This window comes from Drosophila ananassae, chromosome 2L (genome assembly GCF_017639315.1).
Source record: "Drosophila ananassae strain 14024-0371.13 chromosome 2L, ASM1763931v2, whole genome shotgun sequence".
NCBI lineage: Eukaryota > Metazoa > Arthropoda > Insecta > Diptera > Drosophilidae > Drosophila > Drosophila ananassae.
In genome coordinates, this window is record NC_057927.1 from 12,842,217 (window position 1) to 12,859,809 (window position 17,593).

Here is a 17,593-nt window from a genome sequence, read left to right on the forward strand (position 1 = left end):
GTCCAAACTAGAATGTGACCAATGCTGCCAAGGCTGCTAATCCCTGAAGAGTGTGACCCTCGTCGGAGTAAAATATGCGAACATAGGGAATCGGCGTCGCGTGGCTTCCCGAGATTAGCGAACAAAACAAAATCACGAGTAGTATCTTTCCTGTTAAATTACTCCAAGGAGGCCGGTCTCAGTGGACCCGACTCCCACATGGCCACGGACACTGTGTCCAATGGCGAAAACTTCGCTCAACATACGCCCGGTAATGGAAACGGCGACGACGATGTAATCTGCCCAACATGCGATGTGAAGATCAAGCGCAGTCAGGTGGCCGATCACTGCCAGGTGGAAATGGAGCGCTTGCATAATCCGATCAGCGTTAGCAGCCCGGGAACAGCTGCTCCCCCATCCTCGGCACAATCCAGCTCCTGTGGCAGGCAGCCATGGACAGTTTTTCAGCGGGTGCAGCGTAACCGGCAAGCCCGCCAGCGTCAACGAACCCGGAAGCGTCCGGCATCACCAGCCTCTGCCGCCCCTTCAGTTCCCCCATCACCACAATCTATTCCTGCCACAGCGCCACCGCCCACCGTTTCAGCAGCCACAACAACAGATTCCAGCCAGGCCACCTGTCCCATTTGTAATCGTAGCTTTCCACAATCCAATATCCAAGAGCACGCCAACCAGTGCCTGCGCAGCATCCGTAAGAATGGCCAGGCCAACGGGGAGCGACAATCTAGTGAGGATTCAGACGACAGCGAGGAGTACGAGGAGTATGAATGGGCTGGCCAAAAACGCATCCGCGTTTCCACCCTGGTGCAGGGCGGCTACTCGGCTCTGGGCTTAGGCCAGACGATTAAGTACAATGGTAGTCAGGCGCAAGATGACGAAGATGAGGATCTCAACGTCGACGAGGACGACACTCATATATATGGGCCGACGCAGTACGGAGAGGGTGATGTGATACCTCTGGCCAACGAGGATACCGATGGAAATGTTTCAGAGGTGGATGTCACCAGCTATGTGCGCCGTTTAATATCTTCAAGCGATGGGCAAAAACCGAGCAACTCTGATGTAGAAGCAGCTAGTTCCACGGCCGCCCAAGATCCTGTTACCAACGAGGAGCCATCCACGTCGCGATCAACGCGTTCCGCTTCCCAAAATCAACTGCAGGTCATCGAATCGCTGAAGGCCAAGCTGCGAGTCTACGAGAAGCAGGCACAGGGAAAGTACAAGTGCCTGATTTGCATCGACGACTACAAGAATCCCGCCATTTCTGTATCCTGCTGGCATGTCCATTGCGAGCAATGCTGGCTGCAAACCCTGGGAGCCCGAAAGCTATGCCCCCAATGTAATTCGATTACCACGCCGAAGGACTTGCGCCGCATTTACCTGTAGAATTAATGAATAATAACCCCCAATCTGTTATCCCCGCTGCAACGTTGCTTGTGCTTGCTAATCCTGGGACAATAGTTGATAATCTTGCAAATACTATTTATGATAACATAACAAATATGATATGTGACATTACAATAAGCAGTAAAATGTAACTATTACAATAAACTATTACGAACCATAGTTTTCAGTTATATACGTTGAAGTATATATGAAAAATAGCAAACATAAGATTAATTTCTAATTACGAACCTACGAAATAAACCTAAAATGATACTCAACTTCTATGAATCGAGTTTTTCAATTTTCTGAAGGATCTTCTTAAAAAACGTTTCCAACTGCTTGAATAGAATACCATGACCACAGGGATGGATATATCCCTAGATATATTTATATAATTTTAAAGAGGACTACCTTGAACATGGGGAGGACAATATGAGCCACCGCGAAGGCTATATCTCTGGCAATATTTATCCGATTCTTGAGCGGAGTATCTTAAACGATTTGTGGATCGATTCTCTACCAATTTCCATCAAAATCCAGGAACAAAATATTTTTTAGATTTTTCATCGAATTTTCTGGGGGGTCCCCTTCAAAATACGGAAAGTGCATGGGGAGGACAATATGAGCCACCGCGAAGGCTATATCTTTGGCAATATTTATCCGATTCTTGAGCGGAGTATCTTAAACGATTTGTGGATCGATTCTCTATCAATTTCCATCAAAATCCTGGAACAAAATATTTTTTAGATTTTTCATCGAATTTTCCTGGGGGTCCCCTTCAAAATACGGAAAGTGCATGGGGAGGACAATATGAGCCACCACGAAGGCTATATCTTTGGCAATATTTATCCGATTCTTGAGCGGAGTATCTTAAACGATTTGTGGATCGATTCTCTATCAATTTCCATCAAAATCCTGGAACAAAATATGTTTTAGATTTTTCATCGAATTTTCTGGGGGGTCCCCTTCAAAATACGGAAAGTGCATGGGGAGGACAATATGAGCCACCGCGAAGGCTATATCTTTGGCAATATTTATCCGATTCTTGAGCGGAGTATCTTAAACGATTTGTGGATCGATTCTCTACCAATTTCCATCAAAATCCAGGAACAACATATTTTTTAGATTTTTCATCGAATTTTCCTGGGGGTCCCCTTCAAAATACGGAAAGTGCATGGGGAGGACAATATGAGCCACCGCGAAGGCTATATCTTTGGCAATATTTATCCGATTCTTGAGCGGAGTATCTTAAACGATTTGTGGATCGATTCTCTATCAATTTCCATCAAAATCCTGGAACAAAATATTTTTTAGATTTTTCATCGAATTTTCCTGGGGGTCCCCTTCAAAATACGGAAAGTGCATGGGGAGGACAATATGAGCCACCACGAAGGCTATATCTTTGGCAATATTTATCCGATTCTTGAGCGGAGTATCTTAAACGATTTGTGGATCGATTCTCTATCAATTTCCATCAAAATCCTGGAACAAAATATTTTTTAGATTTTTCATCGAATTTTCTGGGGGGTCCCCTTCAAAACACGGAAAGTCCGTGGGGAGGACAATATGAGCCACCGCGAAGGCTATATCTCTGGCAATATTTATCCGATTCTTGAGCGGAGTATCTTAAACGATTTGTGGATCGATTCTCTATCAATTTCCATCAAAATCCTGGAACAAAATATTTTTTAGATTTTTCATCGAATTTTCCTGGGGGTCCCCTTCAAAATACGGAAAGTGCATGGGGAGGACAATATGAGCCACCGCGAAGGCTATATCTCTGGCAATATTTATCCGATTCTTAAGCGGAGTATCTTAAACGATTTGTGGATCGATTCTCTATCAATTTCCATCAAAATCCAGGAACAAAATATTTTTTAGATTTTGCATCGAATTTTTTGGTGGGTCCCCTTCAAAACCCGGAAAGTCCGTGGGGAGGACAATATGAGCCACCGCGAAGGCTATATCTCTGGCAATATTTATCCGATTCTTAAGCGGAGTATCTTAAACGATTTGTGGATCGATTCTCTATCAATTTCTATCAAAATCCAGGAACAAAATATTTTTTAGATTTTTCATCGAATTTTTTGGGGGGTCCCCTTCAAAACACGGAAAGTCAGTGGGGAGGACAATATGAGCCACCGCGAAGGCTATATCTCTGGCAATATTTATCCGATTCTTAAGCGGAGTATCTTAAACGATTTGTGGATCGATTCTCTATCAATTTCCATCAAAATCCAGGAACAAAATATTTTTTAGATTTTTCATCGAATTTTTTGGGGGGTCCCCTTCAAAACCCGGAAAGTCCGTGGGGAGGACAATATGAGCCACCGCGAAGGCTATATCTCTGGCAATATTTATCCGATTCTTAAGCGGAGTATCTTAAACGATTTGTGGATCGATTCTCTATCAATTTCTATCAAAATCCAGGAAAAAAATATTTTTTAGATTTTTCATCGAATTTTTTGGGGGGTCCCCTTCAAAACACGGAAAGTCAGTGGGGAGGACAATATGAGCCACCGCGAAGGCTATATCTCTGGCAATATTTATCCGATTCTTAAGCGGAGTATCTTAAACGATTTGTGGATCGATTCTCTATCAATTTCTATCAAAATCCAGGAACAAAATATTTTTTAGATTTTTCATCGAATTTTTTGGGGGCTCCCCTTCAAAACACGGAAAGTCCGTGGACAAAATCCAGGAACAATCCACACACACAATCCAGGAACAAAATATTTTTTAGATTTTTCATCGAATTTTTTGGGGGGTCCCCTTCAAAACCCGGAAAGTCCGTGGGGAGGACAATATGAGCCACCGCGAAGGCTATATCTCTGGCAATATTTATCCGATTCTTAAGCGGAGTATCTTAAACGATTTGTGGATCGATTCTCTATCAATTTCTATCAAAATCCAGGAACAAAATATTTTTTAGATTTTTCATCGAATTTTTTGGGGGGTCCCCTTCAAAACACGGAAAGTCAGTGGGGAGGACAATATGAGCCACCGCGAAGGCTATATCTCTGGCAATATTTATCCGATTCTTAAGCGGAGTATCTTAAACGATTTGTGGATCGATTCTCTATCAATTTCCATCAAAATCCAGGAACAAAATATTTTTTAGATTTTTCATCGAATTTTTTGGGGGGTCCCCTTCAAAACACGGAAAGTGCATGGGGAGGACAATATGAGCCACCGCGAAGGCTATATCTTTGGCAATATTTATCCGATTCTTGAGCGGAGTATCTTAAACGATTTGTGGATCGATTCTCTATCAATTTCTATCAAAATCCAGGAACAAAATATTTTTTAGATTTTTCATCGAATTTTTTGGGGGCTCCCCTTCAAAACACGGAAAGTCCGTGGGGAGGACAATATGAGCCACCGCGAAGGCTATATCTCTGGCAATATTTATCCGATTCTTGAGCGGAGTATCTTAAACGATTTGTGGATCGATTCTCTATCAATTTCTATCAAAATCCAGGAACAAAATATTTTTTAGATTTTTCATCGAATTTTTTGGGGGCTCCCCTTCAAAACACGGAAAGTGCATGGGGAGGACAATATGAGCCACCGCGAAGGCTATATCTTTGGCAATATTTATCCGATTCTTGAGCGGAGTATCTTAAACGATTTGTGGATCGATTCTCTATCAATTTCCATCAAAATCCAGGAACAAAATATTTTTTAGATTTTTCATCGAATTTTCTGGGGGGTCCTCTTCAAAATACAGAAAGTGCATGGGAGGACAATATGAAGACTATATCTTTGGGAATGTTTCTCCGATTCTAGAGCGGATTACCTTAAACGATTTTTGGATTTATCCTATATCTAAGTTTCATCAAAATCAGTGAGTATGTAATTGATATATCAAAATATTTTTGGCGAAATTGGGAAAATGGTATTATTGAAAATCTCTGACCTTACAAATTTCTGTCGTCCCTTCATTAAATATATTTAAATTGTATATAATTAAATTTGTTGTGTAAAATAATTTGAAATCCACATACTTATTTGTTTCGGTGTACTTTTGGCGTTTAGTAGCTTTAAGCGTCTGGCCACACTGAGTGCCTTGTTTTTGTCCAATTTCTCCGTCATGTCCTCCAGTAGGTTTTGTTTAAAAACGTGATTATATTTAGCTGATTTCAAATCCTTTGCAGGCGCTAATCCTTTCGCTCAATTCGAGGAATCGTTTACCAAAGACGGCAATGTCTACAAATACTTCGACCTGCCCTCCATTGACAGCAAATATGGTAAGACGGCGACAACCTGCTCGGAATTATCTTTATTGCCTCGACTTTTCACAGATTCCCTGCCGTTTTCTATTCGCGTACTGCTGGAATCCGCGGTGCGCAATTGCGACAACTTCCATGTGCTAGAGAAAGATGTGCAGAGCATTTTGGGATGGACCCCTGGACTGAAACAAGGAGCCAATGACGTGGAGGTGTCTTTCAAGCCGGCGCGTGTTATTCTGCAGGTGGGAGAGTAACAAGACTCTGATGTACATTTGTGGGTAACATTTATATTTTAAGGACTTCACTGGTGTTCCCGCCGTGGTGGACTTCGCCGCCATGCGAGATGCTGTCCGACAGCTGGGCGGCAACCCCGAGAAAATCAATCCCATCTGTCCCGCCGACCTGGTCATCGACCATTCCGTGCAGGTTGACTTTGCACGCACCTCGGACGCCCTATCCAAGAACCAGTCCCTGGAGTTTGAGCGCAACAAGGAGCGCTTTACATTCCTCAAGTGGGGGGCCAAAGCCTTCGACAATATGCTGATTGTGCCGCCTGGGTCCGGCATAGTGCATCAGGTTAACCTGGAATACTTGGCGCGTGTAGTTTTCGAAAGCAATGAGGCCGATGGCTCGAAGATCCTATACCCGGACAGCGTTGTTGGCACTGACTCCCACACCACAATGATCAATGGCTTGGGAGTCTTGGGCTGGGGCGTGGGAGGCATTGAAGCAGAAGCTGTGATGCTGGGTCAGTCCATCTCCATGCTCCTGCCTGAGGTTATTGGCTACAAGCTGGAAGGAAAGTTGGGCCCGTTGGCCACCTCCACCGATCTAGTTCTGACCATCACAAAGCACTTGCGGCAGCTGGGCGAAGTTGGCAAGTTCGTCGAGTTCTACGGACCCGGAGTGGCGGAGCTAAGTATAGCAGATCGTGCCACCATAAGCAACATGTGTCCGGAGTACGGAGCCACCGTCGGCTATTTCCCGATTGATGAGAACACCCTTAGCTACATGCATCAGACAAGTGAGTATTGATTTTTGGATGTAAGAGGCATATTAGTTATAAATAATCAACTTTAGATCGGTCGGAGAAGAAAATCGACGTCATTCGGGAGTATCTTAAGGCCACAAAACAACTTCGGGACTATTCTCTTGAAGCTCAGGATCCCGTATACACTGAGGTAGGTCATAATAGAAGCCTTTATACTTTAGTTCTAAATAACCTTCCATTCGCAGTCTGCCACCCTGGATCTGTCGACGGTGGTTACTTCCGTTTCTGGACCCAAGCGCCCGCATGACCGCGTCTCCGTCTCTGGCATGCTGGAAGATTTCAAGTCCTGCCTGATCAGTCCCGTGGGATTCAAGGGATTCGCAGTGTCACCGGACGCTCTCAAAGCCAGCGGGGAGTTCCAGTGGGACGATGGGAAGAGCTACAAGATCGGGCATGGGTCTGTGGTGATTGCTGCAATTACATCCTGCACCAACACCTCCAATCCCTCGGTGATGTTGGGGGCCGGTTTACTGGCCAAGAAAGCCGTCGAGAAGGGCCTGAATATTCTGCCCTATATTAAGACGTCGCTCTCGCCAGGCTCGGGAGTGGTGACCTATTATCTGAGGGAGTCGGGAGTGATTCCCTACCTAGAGAAGCTGGGCTTCGATATCGTCGGCTACGGATGCATGACTTGTATCGGAAACTCTGGTCCTCTGGATGAGAATGTTGTGAACACCATCGAGAAGAACGGATTGGTTTGCTGTGGTGTCCTTTCGGGTAACCGGAATTTCGAGGGACGCATCCACCCCAATACGAGAGCCAACTACCTTGCTAGCCCGCTCCTGGTGATCGCCTATGCCATCGCCGGCCGAGTGGACATCGATTTTGAAACAGAGCCGCTGGGAGTGGACTCAAATGGTGGAAATGTGTTTCTCCGCGACATCTGGCCTACCCGATCTGAGATTCAGGAGGTGGAGCACAAGCATGTTATTCCAGCCATGTTCCAGGAAGTTTACAGTGAGTTTTAAGACAGTTTTAATTACTTTTTAATAATATTTAACTTTTCTGACCCAATCAGGCAAAATCCAACTGGGATCACAGGACTGGCAGACGCTGCAGGTTTCAGAGGGAAAGTTGTATCCCTGGAGCGAGGCATCCACGTACATCAAACGGCCTCCCTTCTTCCAGGACATGACTCGTGAACTGCCCAAACTGAGCGGTATTGCGAATGCACGCTGCCTTCTCATGCTGGGCGACTCGGTGACCACCGATCACATCTCTCCAGCAGGATCCATTGCCAGGAGATCTCCTGCAGCGCGCTACTTGGCGGAGCGTGGGCTCACGCCGCGGGACTTCAATTCCTACGGATCAAGGCGGGGCAACGATGCGGTTATGGCGCGAGGAACCTTCGCAAACATTCGACTCGTCAACAAGCTGGCCTCCAGAACAGGACCCATCACTATACACGTGCCCAGTGGCGAGGAGTTGGACATTTTCGATGCGGCGGAGAAGTACCGAAGCGAGGGAACTCCTCTGGTCCTGGTTGTGGGCAAGGACTATGGAAGTGGCAGCTCCAGAGACTGGGCCGCCAAGGGACCGTTCCTGCTGGGCATCAAGGCCGTGATTGCGGAGTCCTACGAGCGCATTCACCGCTCCAACCTGGTGGGCATGGGCATTATCCCTCTGCAGTTCCTGCCAGGACAGAGCGCCGAAACCCTGAAGCTGAGTGGCCGCGAGACTTACAATATCGACCTTCCCAGTGGCTTAAAGCCCGGCCAGCGCATTCAGGTAGAGGCCGATGGCAATATTTTCGACACCACGCTGCGCTTCGACACTGAGGTGGACATTACCTACTTTAAAAACGGTGGAATTCTTAACTATATGATCCGCAAGATGCTGGATTAATTAACGCATTTTTAAGAAATATTATTCCATTTGCATTTCAATGTTATTTTTTATTTCTGAATAAGAAATTATATTTGAGTTTTTGTTTGGGAATAAATGGTGTTTATTTTTTAAATATATAAAAGCTTAAATTTGTTTAATACTTTAAAACGAATTAAATTTAATTCTAGGGAGCTATTTAATTAAATAATGGTTTTAATTTATATTGGCGGGGAATTTGAAAGTGGTAAGAACTAGTTCAGGTTCAATGTGTTCCATTTTCACTGTTCCCTATCGACGCTACTTTGACGGACATGTTTTGTTTTTCACATTTTTTGTTTAGCAGCCGGCTCAGATCTGTTGTCCACGTTAATTAAAGTTTTGTTGGGTATAACTACTCTTTAATTATGCCAAAAAATCAAAGCGGAGGGCAGCGCAATGGTGGTCCTAAGAGGCGCCAACCGGCAGTGGCTCTGGACGAGGATAATCCCATTATTTTGGCTTTCACAAAGTATTCCAACGAACTCACTCAGAAACACGACCGCCACGAGAGGATTGTCAAGCTGAGCCGCGACATTACCATTGAATCGAAGCGCATTATCTTCCTGCTGCACTCCATCGACTCTCGGAAGCAGAACAAGGAGAAGGTCCTGGAGGAGGCGCGTCAGCGTCTGAACAAACTGATTGAGGTGAACTTTCGAGCCGTGGCTCTGGAGCTGCGCGACCAGGATGTCTATCAGTTCCGGGCGGCCTACTCGCCGGGCCTGCAGGAGTTTATTGAGGCGTACACCTACATGGAGTATCTGTGCAGCGAGGACTCGCAGAACGAGGTCAAGTGCGTGTCGGACTGGCAGGCTCTTCAAGCAGTGATGCAGTACGTCGAGGATGAGCCACCCAAGCCCAAGGATGAAGACGGAAACGAAGTGGATACTGCACTTTCCACTCCGGCGGAAGAGAGCCTCAAGAAGTTCCAGTTCTTTGTCGACCCAACCGAGTACGTTCTGGGTCTTTCCGATCTTACGGGAGAACTGATGCGTCGCTGCATCAACTCCCTGGGCAGCGGTGACACGGACGCATGCATGGAGACCTGCAAGGCCCTGCAGCACTTTTACAAAGGGTAAGTTACTCCCCCTCACTAGGAAGAAATCGGCTCATCCTTCGAATTCCAGGTACATTAGCCTGAACTGCCAGCGAGCCCGTGAATTGTGGCGCAAGATCACTACCATGCGGCAGAGCGTTTTGAAAGCCGAGAATGTCTGCTACAATGTGAAGGTTCGCGGCGGAGAGGCAGCCAAATGGGGTGCAACTTTTGACCAGAAACCAGCCGACGATGTCGACGAAGGCTTCTACTAATTACTTTATAAACTATATAGGTTTATAATAATAATATATTAAGTAATTTGGTATTTGAAACAACTTATTCTAGAATATAGATTAACAATAAACCCAATAGATGGGATGGAATGGAACTTCAGATCCTATTTAATCGTAATCTTCGCTGTTGATTCGCTGGCTGTCGAACTCAAGTTCGTCCTCCTCATCATCGTCGTCTATATCCCCGCCTGGACGATAGTCAGCATCTTGGTCATTGTCATCAGCGAAGGGATCCTCATTCTCCTCCTCCTCCACCTCGTCCTCTGAAGAAAAATCTTGCTGCGGTTTCTTGGCTTTCCGTTGTCGGAGACGGTTGCTTATGTTCTGGGCGGAATTGACTGAAGTTTCTGACCTTTAGTCCACTTGAAGTCGAAGCGAAGCGAGTCCTACTTACAGTCTGGAGGGTGCGAATGCTGCTGAAAGTGAATGGGATTGCGGCGGTAGCAAGCGTTGCCGAAGGGACACGGTGGGGTGCCCAGAGGCGGATCCGGGAAGTTGGGACGTCGATAGTCAGGGTCTCCTGGATGAGCTTCTGAACTTCTGTGGACTGGATTGCGTCTAGAATGGGTTGTGGTAAGTAAACAAGATTATATAGTTCAGTGGTTTGCAGCACGAACCTGTAACAACGAATACCAAAGCGGCAGGAAGGCCTAGTGCTGCTCGAGGACACGGACGAATCATCTGCTGATTGACCATCAGTGGGTACAGATCCTGATGAAGGATCTGCACTAGCAGAAGGTTCCGTTTTTACAGAATCCATTGTGGATGCAGAGGATTCAGTTTTGATCTTTGTTTCAGGAGGACCACTTGTGGAAGCAACTGAAGTCGTAGATTCGGCCGGTTCTGTTTTGATTTTAGGAGGGCCACTTGTGGAAGCAAATGAAGTCGTAGCTTCATCTTTATCTATGGGTTCGGTTTTTATTTGGACGGGGTCTCCCGACTCTGACTCCGTTTTTATGGACACCAATGGATCATCGTCCTCCTTGGGGCGCTTGTTGGGACTGCTTTCGTCGTCAGAGTTATGTTCATTGTTGGCGGAGTCTTGAGAGGATTTCCTTTTGATGCCCTGATTTTGGTCCGTATCTTCTTGGACAGATTCAGCGAGAGAATTCATTTCTTTTGGGATTCTGAATTCCTTTTTTCAGAGGAGATCAGCCGGAGTTTATTTTGCTTCCAATTTCACAATGCGCGGATAAATATGTTTTCCAACATTGAAATTTCCTATCGATAACACATTATCGATAAATTGGGCGCCAAAAAGAAAACATCTTATTCCATAGTCTGTTACAATATATATATATATAACAACATATTTGTACAATTTTAAATACATTTGCGTTTCCAATTTCACAAGAATACGCAGATAAAAATGTTTTCCAACATTAAAATATTCTATTGATAACATATTATCGATACAATGGGCGCCAAAATTAAAAATTCGTATTCCATAGTCTGTTATATATTTGTACAATTTTAAATACATATTGAATTCATATAACAAGCAAAATGCGAATACATTGTATAAATATAGGATTCCCGTGTATGCGTCGTGAGTAACTTCTTAGTTTGCCTAGTCGTATGTACGTATGTATATGTAATTGCTTGAGGCGTCGGGTAAAGGACTCGAGATCCAATTCCACGAACATCCTGATAGATTGGAGCCATGCTCATGGCACCTCAAATATGTATATTTATATGTATATGTAGTGGGTGCAGACCGATTTGTGGGGCAAGGCCCCACCCGACTGCATGTTAGTTGCATGGCACATTCGTGATACTGTCGTCGTTTCTTCCAACATCGAATCCAAAAGTGAAGCAGGGTGCTGGTCAGGTGCCTCCATCTCCGGTGGGCATAGCATAGGGAAATATAAAGCGATATGATCTAGAAGGAAAATACTTTTGCGGGATATGTGACAAGCGCGCCCGCACCACTTCCAGCTACTCCCAAGTTCACAGCAATGGCCGATCCGTTCTTCCATAACCTACAGTGTCGTTTCAGGAACATTTTTGAGACGTTGGTCATGTTCCAACCGCAAATCGATGATCTTCTGCTCCAGCTTCTTAACACGCACTTGGTATTTGTGCTTACTATGCTCCAGCATTTGTCCCAAGTTGCTAAACAGGAGGGTTCAATATTAATCAGAGTAGGTATAACTTTGGCAAGGGAACTCACTGGTTCGACGTCTGCAGCTCTTGAACGTTTTGATGCAGTTGCTCGTACTTTTCGTCGGATGCCTTCTGGGAAGCGGCGACATTGGCCAGCAAAACCTGGATGCGACTTTTTAGCTCCGATTCGCGGGTTAAGGCCTCTACCAATTGCTGCTCAGTTAGAGCCGCGTGCTCTGCCTCCGAGTATGACACCCTGTTACTGGCCTGCAGTTGCTTCAGAGCATCATGGAGGATGGCCACCCTTTCGTTGGCATTCTGTCGCTCTTGCTCCGCCTCATCCATTTTACTTTTGAGCTGCAAGTTCTCATCCCGCATCTCTAGCAACTCCTGCATGATGACTGCTGTTTCCAGATCGATCGGAGACTTCTTACTTCCGTCCCGCAACTCGTGCTCCTTCTCCAGGGCCAAACGTTTCTTCTCATACACATCGCTGAAGGGCGACTCTAGGCTGACAACTGTGTGCTGCACATTGGAGCGACGTCCTTTTAGCTTCGAGACATGGTAGCGCAGTCGGTTATCGTCGTCGGAACACCATGGACGAAGGCTCTTTGAAACCTCCTCCCCACCCAGATTGATGTTGTGTTGCCAGGGTCCCAGGCTGTTTTCGCAAATGTTCTTCTCCCTGTCCAGGCGGGATAAAAGATGTCTGGCTACTGCTTCCACCGAACGCCGACTTTCCTCTGCCGCTGCCGATTTCTCGCTGAGAAGAGCCAGCCTTTCGAATTTAAAAATAAGTTAGTTAGATCGGATAAGGACACAAGGGATTAGACTCACTTGCTCTCTAGCAGAGCGAGCATCACATCATAGGCTTCTATGGCGCGATCGCTGCAGTTGAGGGCTACTTGCAATGCCACTGCATTGGACTCGTACTTCCCACATAGCAGATACAAATGATCCGTGTGCTCCTTGCACTCGTCCAGCGTCAATGCGAGCATGGTGTTCCGCATTTCCAGGTGCTCTACGCGCCGCTGCAATCGTTCCAACTCCTTGCTCAAGTACAGAGGTTCGATGAAGCTTTCCATGAACATGTTCTGCTCCTTCAATTCGCCCACCAAATGCTCCACGAGATTAATGTGCTGCAGGAAGAGATAGTTGAGTGATTTCTAGAAAAAGTTTATAATTTAAATCGAAACCTCGTTGTCGGGAGGGTCCTCGCTGCTTTCATTCTTGCTGGCACACCGCAACTTCACTCTTTCTGCCATTTTGGGCACAGCAGGCACTCGTTTCTGGGGGCTCGTCAGGGAAACACAAGCTGGGATATATTAAGTTTATTAGTTTAATTAATTAATAAAAAATAACTTAGTAATTACCATTTAAATCGTTGAGTCGTTGCCCACCATCGTTTACCTCCGATTCGCAGCCAAAGAAGGACACTTTAGTTTGTTCCTCCACCACTGCGTTGTCCTTTGTGGCAATCTCAGACTGAAGAAGTGCAATCTGGCCCCTTAAGTGCAGCACCTCTTCCTGCAGCGCCTCCACCTGGCCCTTGTGACTGATTTCTTGGGTCTTGGGGATGATGTTGTCTCGACTGGCAGCACTGCAGGCGCCTTCCAGGTCCTCGAGTGGTTCTGTCTGGCACTCGGCATCGGGATTGGTCAGATTCAGTTCCGAGTTGTAAATAGAACCTTCCTGAAAACTTAATTCTGAAAAAAGATCCAAAATTAATACAATTTTTAAAGTTGTAGGACTTGTAGAGATCGTACCACTGCCATCCGGTTCCTGCTCCTCCACAATGATGTGATCCTGCTTGCTTCGCAGTTTCTTGCTTAGCTCCGCAATGACGCAGTGCATCTCGGTGATGCGGCACTCATGCGCCTGACTCACCACCTCCAGCCGCTTGTGGCACATCTCCCTCTCCGCATTGCTCTCGGATAGCTGTCGCTCCGCCTGCTGCAGTCGCTGGGTCAGCTCTCGAACCCTGTTTTCCAACTGCTGGACCGACAACTGCTCCACCTGTAAGCGGATGGGAAAGTACAAATTAATACATACAAGTGTCTAGGTTGTGTTGTCACATTTATGGGTCTTCTGGCCAATGGCTGGGCCATCAGTGTATATTCCCAGCTTCGCCGCTTGTCCCCATTGGGGACCGCCGGAGTATCGCTGCAGCAGAGGCAGCTTAGGCTGCGCGGAAGCAGTTGCTCCGCAATCATGGCCCAGTGGAAAATTTTGACTGGCGATTACGTCGTCATCCGCGCGCATTGCAACAGCTCTCCGCCGCTGCAGCTTGACCCTTGGCCCTCGGCCTTCGACACGCAGCTGCGCACTATGCGCCACCTTCCTGCTCGATGTCCCCCAAATTATATACACTTTAAACAAAATCTTACTTGTTTTTACCATTTAATAGAAATGAAATCATATTTGAATGGTTTTTCAAGCCCAATTTAGATAAGAATTAATTTAAATAAAAGGAAAAATATGCATTCTTTCAGACAAATTTCTTTCAGTGCAGGAATCACTCACTTTGTTGACAATGTCCAGCGTGGAGCAGCTGGATATGTTGTTGTCGCTTTCGGTGGCAGTTGTGTCGCGATTTGATACCTCCGGGGAGTCTAGATTATAAGATCCGACCAGGTGCCTTGTGGTCGGACCTCCTCTGGGCGAAATACTCCCAAATACATACTCGAAATCCTCTCCAGACGCACTGCCCGAATGTTTCCCCTGAAAACCACAGGAATCCCTTTTGCCGCTGCGTCGAGGCACATCAGTGGCTATTTTTGCCACTCTTGCCACTTGCACGTCGTTGGACATTATAGAGTTAATCCCTAATCTCTTCCAGACTTAAAAGCGGCTTTGTTTTCCCCGCTTAGCAGTGGCTTTTGATTTTTGCTCCATTCTGACACTCGGTGGCACCGGCTTAGCTCTACATGGCGATTTCCATTAGAGCCTTAATTGATTATTTTGATTTAGAATTCTTTGATTTAGGAACCGCCTCGATTCATCGCAGTTGTAAGGAGCCAATTGTTTATTGCATTCTTATCAGAAATGTATACCAGACAGACTTTTTTTCGGCCACTCACAGTGTTGTAAAGCCCGAAAACAGTGTTGTAGCAGTGTTTAGAATATTAAGTACTCTTGTATTTAAGAATAACAGTTTATTTTGAATCTCTTTTCAAAAAAATTAAAATATATCTATTCTTAAATTCGGTATAACTCATTTTTTTTTGTTTAAAATATAACTCCCTAAATCAAATGTATTTTTAAGACACTAAATTCATAAAATTTATAAAAAATTGTGAAGTATGTTTCATTAAAACATTTAAATATATGAAAATTATAATTCATTTGGTTTTGGTTTAGAAAATTTGTCGGGCAAATGGGATCGAGAACCTAGGACAGTTGGAAAGTTAAAAAAAGGTCAGGAAAAGAAATATACTTTGTTTCTCACACATATTTATTTATTGTACGCTGTTGTGGGAATATACAGTATATATCTTTTTATCAACACGCCGATATGGTTCCATCTGTTCCATTTAGAGCCCTGAATTGAACTAGTTTTCTCTTTCCTAAGGTAAGGAGGCGATATTCTCCGCCTTTATCGCCACCATCGCCTCGTAGTCTCGCATGTCAAGCTCGTGGAGTGCCTTCTGCACAAGATTGGCCAGATGGGGTGGCAGGTCCTTCAAGTCCTCCATCCGTTCTCGGGCCACGGCGCTGGAGATGCGTGGAGTTCCATGGCAGTGACTGCCAAAGCCTCCATTTCCCGAGTCCGTTGTTGCAGATGAAGATTTTTCGAAGAAGCTTGGTCGCACATCGGCCCCATAAACAGATGAATCGACGGACTCCGTTGAAAGGGATGACATTCCGTCGTCGGAGTGCAGCTTGTGTTTCGCGGTATCTGCCGATTCTGGAGTCAAGGTGCCACCAGCTGCATTCTCTGCACCAATGGACGGAGGGCTGCTGATGGCATCGGCTTCATCATCAACCATGGCGGCGCAATAGCCATTTAGAAGCAGCTGGGAGGGAGCGTAGCCATAGTCCTCATCCTCTTCCGCTTCGACGACTTCGTCATTATCCTCGTTACCGGAGAGCAACTGCTGCCATCGCTGCTCCAGTTCCGTCATCTTGCCAGCAAGGATTCTAAAGGATATTTCATTATTTATTAAGGAAAATAAAACTTTAAACTGAATATTTTACTTGTTGGTCTTCTTCTGGTGCGACAGAGCCAAGTTCTTGTCATTGAGATTATCGAGTAGAGCCAGGCATAGGGATTTCAGATCATGTATGGTTTCTGTTTTCTGCGGTAAGTCAATACCACTCTCCAGGATTGACTTAACTTGTCTGGGGCTTAGAATAGTTTCCTCGTTTGTGCTGCCCCCTCCGAGCTTAACAATCCCCTTTTTCCGCTTCGCATCCAGCATAGTCTGAAAGAAATACTTGAAATAATTGATTTTTTTGGATTTTTTGGACTATACCTTGTACTTGGTAATGCTTTGCTTGCTCAGCTCCAGTTCACTTTCTTGGATCTTCACTCGTTCGTGCAGGTACTTGTTCTCCAGCAAAACGCTGTCGATGTCCAGGAGCTGTAATGATTCTGTCATTCCTGAAATGCCTTTAAAATTAAAAAGTTTTCTATTAAACTTACTCTTGGGTGGGTTTTCTTAGCCCTGAGTGCCACAAATAGCTCATGGTTCAGCCTATGGGCCTTGCACTTGTAGGCATCCCTTTCCGTGATCAGCTCCTCCTTCTCATCGATGACAGCCTTCAAGTCATAGGCCAGCTGGGCGTTTCGCTTCTTGAGCCCCTCCAGGTGGCAGATAAAATTGGCCCGTTCCCGGCGCCACTGCACCTCCTCCTTGTTGCGGGCGGCATTCTCGGTGGCCATGGCCTGTACCCGCGACTTGTTGCTAGCCTCCGTTTCGCGCAGGAGTTCCATGTCCCCTTGGAGTTCATTGAGTCGTTGCCGGAGAGCTTCAACTTCGGTGCTGAGCTTCAGGTTCTGCTCTCGCGTCTCGTGGAGAAGGGCGGCCAGACTGGAGTTCTCACTGAGGGCACCGCACCCGCCCACGGCCAAGAGCTCATTATTGGTCTTCAGAGCTGAGTAGCGCAGCTGCAGGGTCTCGGCCACGAGTTTGTACTGATCTCGTTCTACACGGAACTGCTCCAGTTCCTGGCGCAGGATCCTCAGAGCCTCGACTTTGCTCTGGAGCTTACGATGCACAGCCGAAGTCTGCAAGAGGACATTATGTATTATTCGTTGGTGGGTGGAGGTGCCCGCTAGTCTTACTTCTACGTTGTACGAGGCCATATGCTGTCCAAATCCGTGGCTACTGGCCACGTCCTCCAGATCCATGGTAAATGTCTCCATTCGATTTCTGTACACAAAGCTTCAGTCGTTGACATTGACAGTATATTGAAATATATGGACTATTTGAAACTTTTCTACAATTCGTGCTTTTTTGAGGACTTCATGCTGGCCAAACAAATCGAATGAATCAATTTTTCAAAGGAGCCTGCGCACTGGGCTCCAAAATGTATGCTACATATGGTGGAATTTTTTCGATAACCGATAACCGATTTTAAAAGGGGGAAGTACAAAGCCTTTTTGAAAAATATATTTGTT

General features: G+C 45.8%; 6 protein-coding genes across 7 annotated transcripts; 3 read left to right on the forward strand and 3 right to left on the reverse strand.

The window, feature by feature from the left end:
• Window positions 1-24: 24 nt before the first annotated feature.
• On the forward strand, window positions 25-1,665 carry LOC6501068 (E3 ubiquitin-protein ligase RNF220). The gene has a single exon (XM_001954460.4). The coding sequence runs from the start codon at window positions 199-201 to the stop codon at window positions 1,381-1,383; it is 1,185 nt and encodes a 394-aa protein (XP_001954496.3). The 5' UTR covers window positions 25-198; the 3' UTR covers window positions 1,384-1,665.
• Window positions 1,666-5,392: 3,727 nt separating this feature from the next.
• On the forward strand, window positions 5,393-8,604 carry LOC6501069 (cytoplasmic aconitate hydratase). The gene is made up of 7 exons (XM_001954461.4): window positions 5,393-5,486; window positions 5,541-5,633; window positions 5,688-5,857; window positions 5,913-6,639; window positions 6,696-6,796; window positions 6,852-7,623; window positions 7,685-8,604. Exons 1-7 carry the CDS (start codon window positions 5,477-5,479, stop codon window positions 8,509-8,511), a joined length of 2,700 nt encoding a protein of 899 aa, XP_001954497.1. The 5' UTR covers window positions 5,393-5,476; the 3' UTR covers window positions 8,512-8,604.
• Window positions 8,605-8,799: 195 nt separating this feature from the next.
• On the forward strand, window positions 8,800-9,964 carry LOC6501070 (translin-associated protein X). Its single transcript, XM_001954462.4, has 2 exons — window positions 8,800-9,607; window positions 9,660-9,964. The coding sequence occupies exons 1-2, from the start codon at window positions 8,898-8,900 to the stop codon at window positions 9,841-9,843; spliced, it is 894 nt and encodes a 297-aa protein (XP_001954498.1). The 5' UTR covers window positions 8,800-8,897; the 3' UTR covers window positions 9,844-9,964.
• LOC6499501 (aprataxin and PNK-like factor) lies at window positions 9,861-11,087 on the reverse strand. The gene is made up of 3 exons (XM_001954463.4): window positions 10,482-11,087; window positions 10,259-10,422; window positions 9,861-10,202 (listed from the first exon to the last, which is right to left on the reverse strand). The coding sequence occupies exons 1-3, from the start codon at window positions 10,976-10,978 to the stop codon at window positions 9,973-9,975; spliced, it is 891 nt and encodes a 296-aa protein (XP_001954499.1). The 5' UTR covers window positions 10,979-11,087; the 3' UTR covers window positions 9,861-9,972.
• Window positions 11,088-11,305: 218 nt separating this feature from the next.
• On the reverse strand, window positions 11,306-15,041 carry LOC6499500 (colorectal mutant cancer protein). Of its 2 annotated transcripts, none has more exons than XM_014910626.3 (7): window positions 14,494-15,041; window positions 13,737-13,986; window positions 13,344-13,676; window positions 13,167-13,285; window positions 12,808-13,109; window positions 12,038-12,748; window positions 11,306-11,979 (listed from the first exon to the last, which is right to left on the reverse strand). In XM_014910626.3, exons 1-7 carry the CDS (start codon window positions 14,779-14,781, stop codon window positions 11,847-11,849), a joined length of 2,136 nt encoding a protein of 711 aa, XP_014766112.1. In that variant the 5' UTR covers window positions 14,782-15,041; the 3' UTR covers window positions 11,306-11,846. The 2 variants fall into 2 exon arrangements, with proteins under 2 accessions (XP_014766112.1, XP_001954500.2); XM_001954464.4 differs by lacking the exon at window positions 14,494-15,041 and adding an exon at window positions 14,046-14,236.
• A 355-nt stretch (window positions 15,042-15,396) lies between these two features.
• On the reverse strand, window positions 15,397-17,500 carry LOC6499499 (coiled-coil domain-containing protein 149). The gene is made up of 5 exons (XM_001954466.4): window positions 17,258-17,500; window positions 16,616-17,200; window positions 16,446-16,553; window positions 16,168-16,394; window positions 15,397-16,110 (listed from the first exon to the last, which is right to left on the reverse strand). The coding sequence occupies exons 1-5, from the start codon at window positions 17,336-17,338 to the stop codon at window positions 15,537-15,539; spliced, it is 1,575 nt and encodes a 524-aa protein (XP_001954502.2). The 5' UTR covers window positions 17,339-17,500; the 3' UTR covers window positions 15,397-15,536.
• Between the last annotated feature and the right edge of the window lie 93 nt (window positions 17,501-17,593).

Bases quoted from the DNA above. Each gene is read 5' to 3' on its own strand.
- LOC6501070 (XM_001954462.4), top strand. From the start codon at position 8,898: ATGCCAAAAAATCAAAGCGGAGGGCAGCGCAATGGTGGTCCTAAGAGG. The intron at 9,608-9,659 runs GTAAGTTACTCC...TTCGAATTCCAG, and splicing joins CTGCAGCACTTTTACAAAGG to GTACATTAGCCTGAACTGCC.
- LOC6499500 (XM_014910626.3), bottom strand. From the start codon at position 14,781: ATGTCCAACGACGTGCAAGTGGCAAGAGTGGCAAAAATAGCCACTGAT. The intron at 13,987-14,493 runs GTGAGTGATTCC...ATCCGCTTACAG, and splicing joins CGCTGGACATTGTCAACAAA to GTGGAGCAGTTGTCGGTCCA. The intron at 11,980-12,037 runs GTGAGTTCCCTT...CCTCCTGTTTAG, and splicing joins GAGCTGCAGACGTCGAACCA to CAACTTGGGACAAATGCTGG.
- LOC6501068 (XM_001954460.4), top strand. From the start codon at position 199: ATGGCCACGGACACTGTGTCCAATGGCGAAAACTTCGCTCAACATACG.
- LOC6499499 (XM_001954466.4), bottom strand. From the start codon at position 17,338: ATGGAGACATTTACCATGGATCTGGAGGACGTGGCCAGTAGCCACGGA. The intron at 16,554-16,615 runs GTAAGTTTAATA...GAATCATTACAG, and splicing joins CTAAGAAAACCCACCCAAGA to CTCCTGGACATCGACAGCGT. The intron at 16,395-16,445 runs GTATAGTCCAAA...TATTTCTTTCAG, and splicing joins AAAGCATTACCAAGTACAAG to ACTATGCTGGATGCGAAGCG.
- LOC6501069 (XM_001954461.4), top strand. The intron at 5,858-5,912 runs GTGGGAGAGTAA...TTATATTTTAAG, and splicing joins CGGCGCGTGTTATTCTGCAG to GACTTCACTGGTGTTCCCGC. The intron at 7,624-7,684 runs GTGAGTTTTAAG...TGACCCAATCAG, and splicing joins CATGTTCCAGGAAGTTTACA to GCAAAATCCAACTGGGATCA.
- LOC6499501 (XM_001954463.4), bottom strand. From the start codon at position 10,978: ATGAATTCTCTCGCTGAATCTGTCCAAGAAGATACGGACCAAAATCAG. The intron at 10,423-10,481 runs GTTCGTGCTGCA...AACCCATTCTAG, and splicing joins TTTGGTATTCGTTGTTACAG to ACGCAATCCAGTCCACAGAA. The intron at 10,203-10,258 runs GTAAGTAGGACT...CAGAAACTTCAG, and splicing joins GCATTCGCACCCTCCAGACT to TCAATTCCGCCCAGAACATA.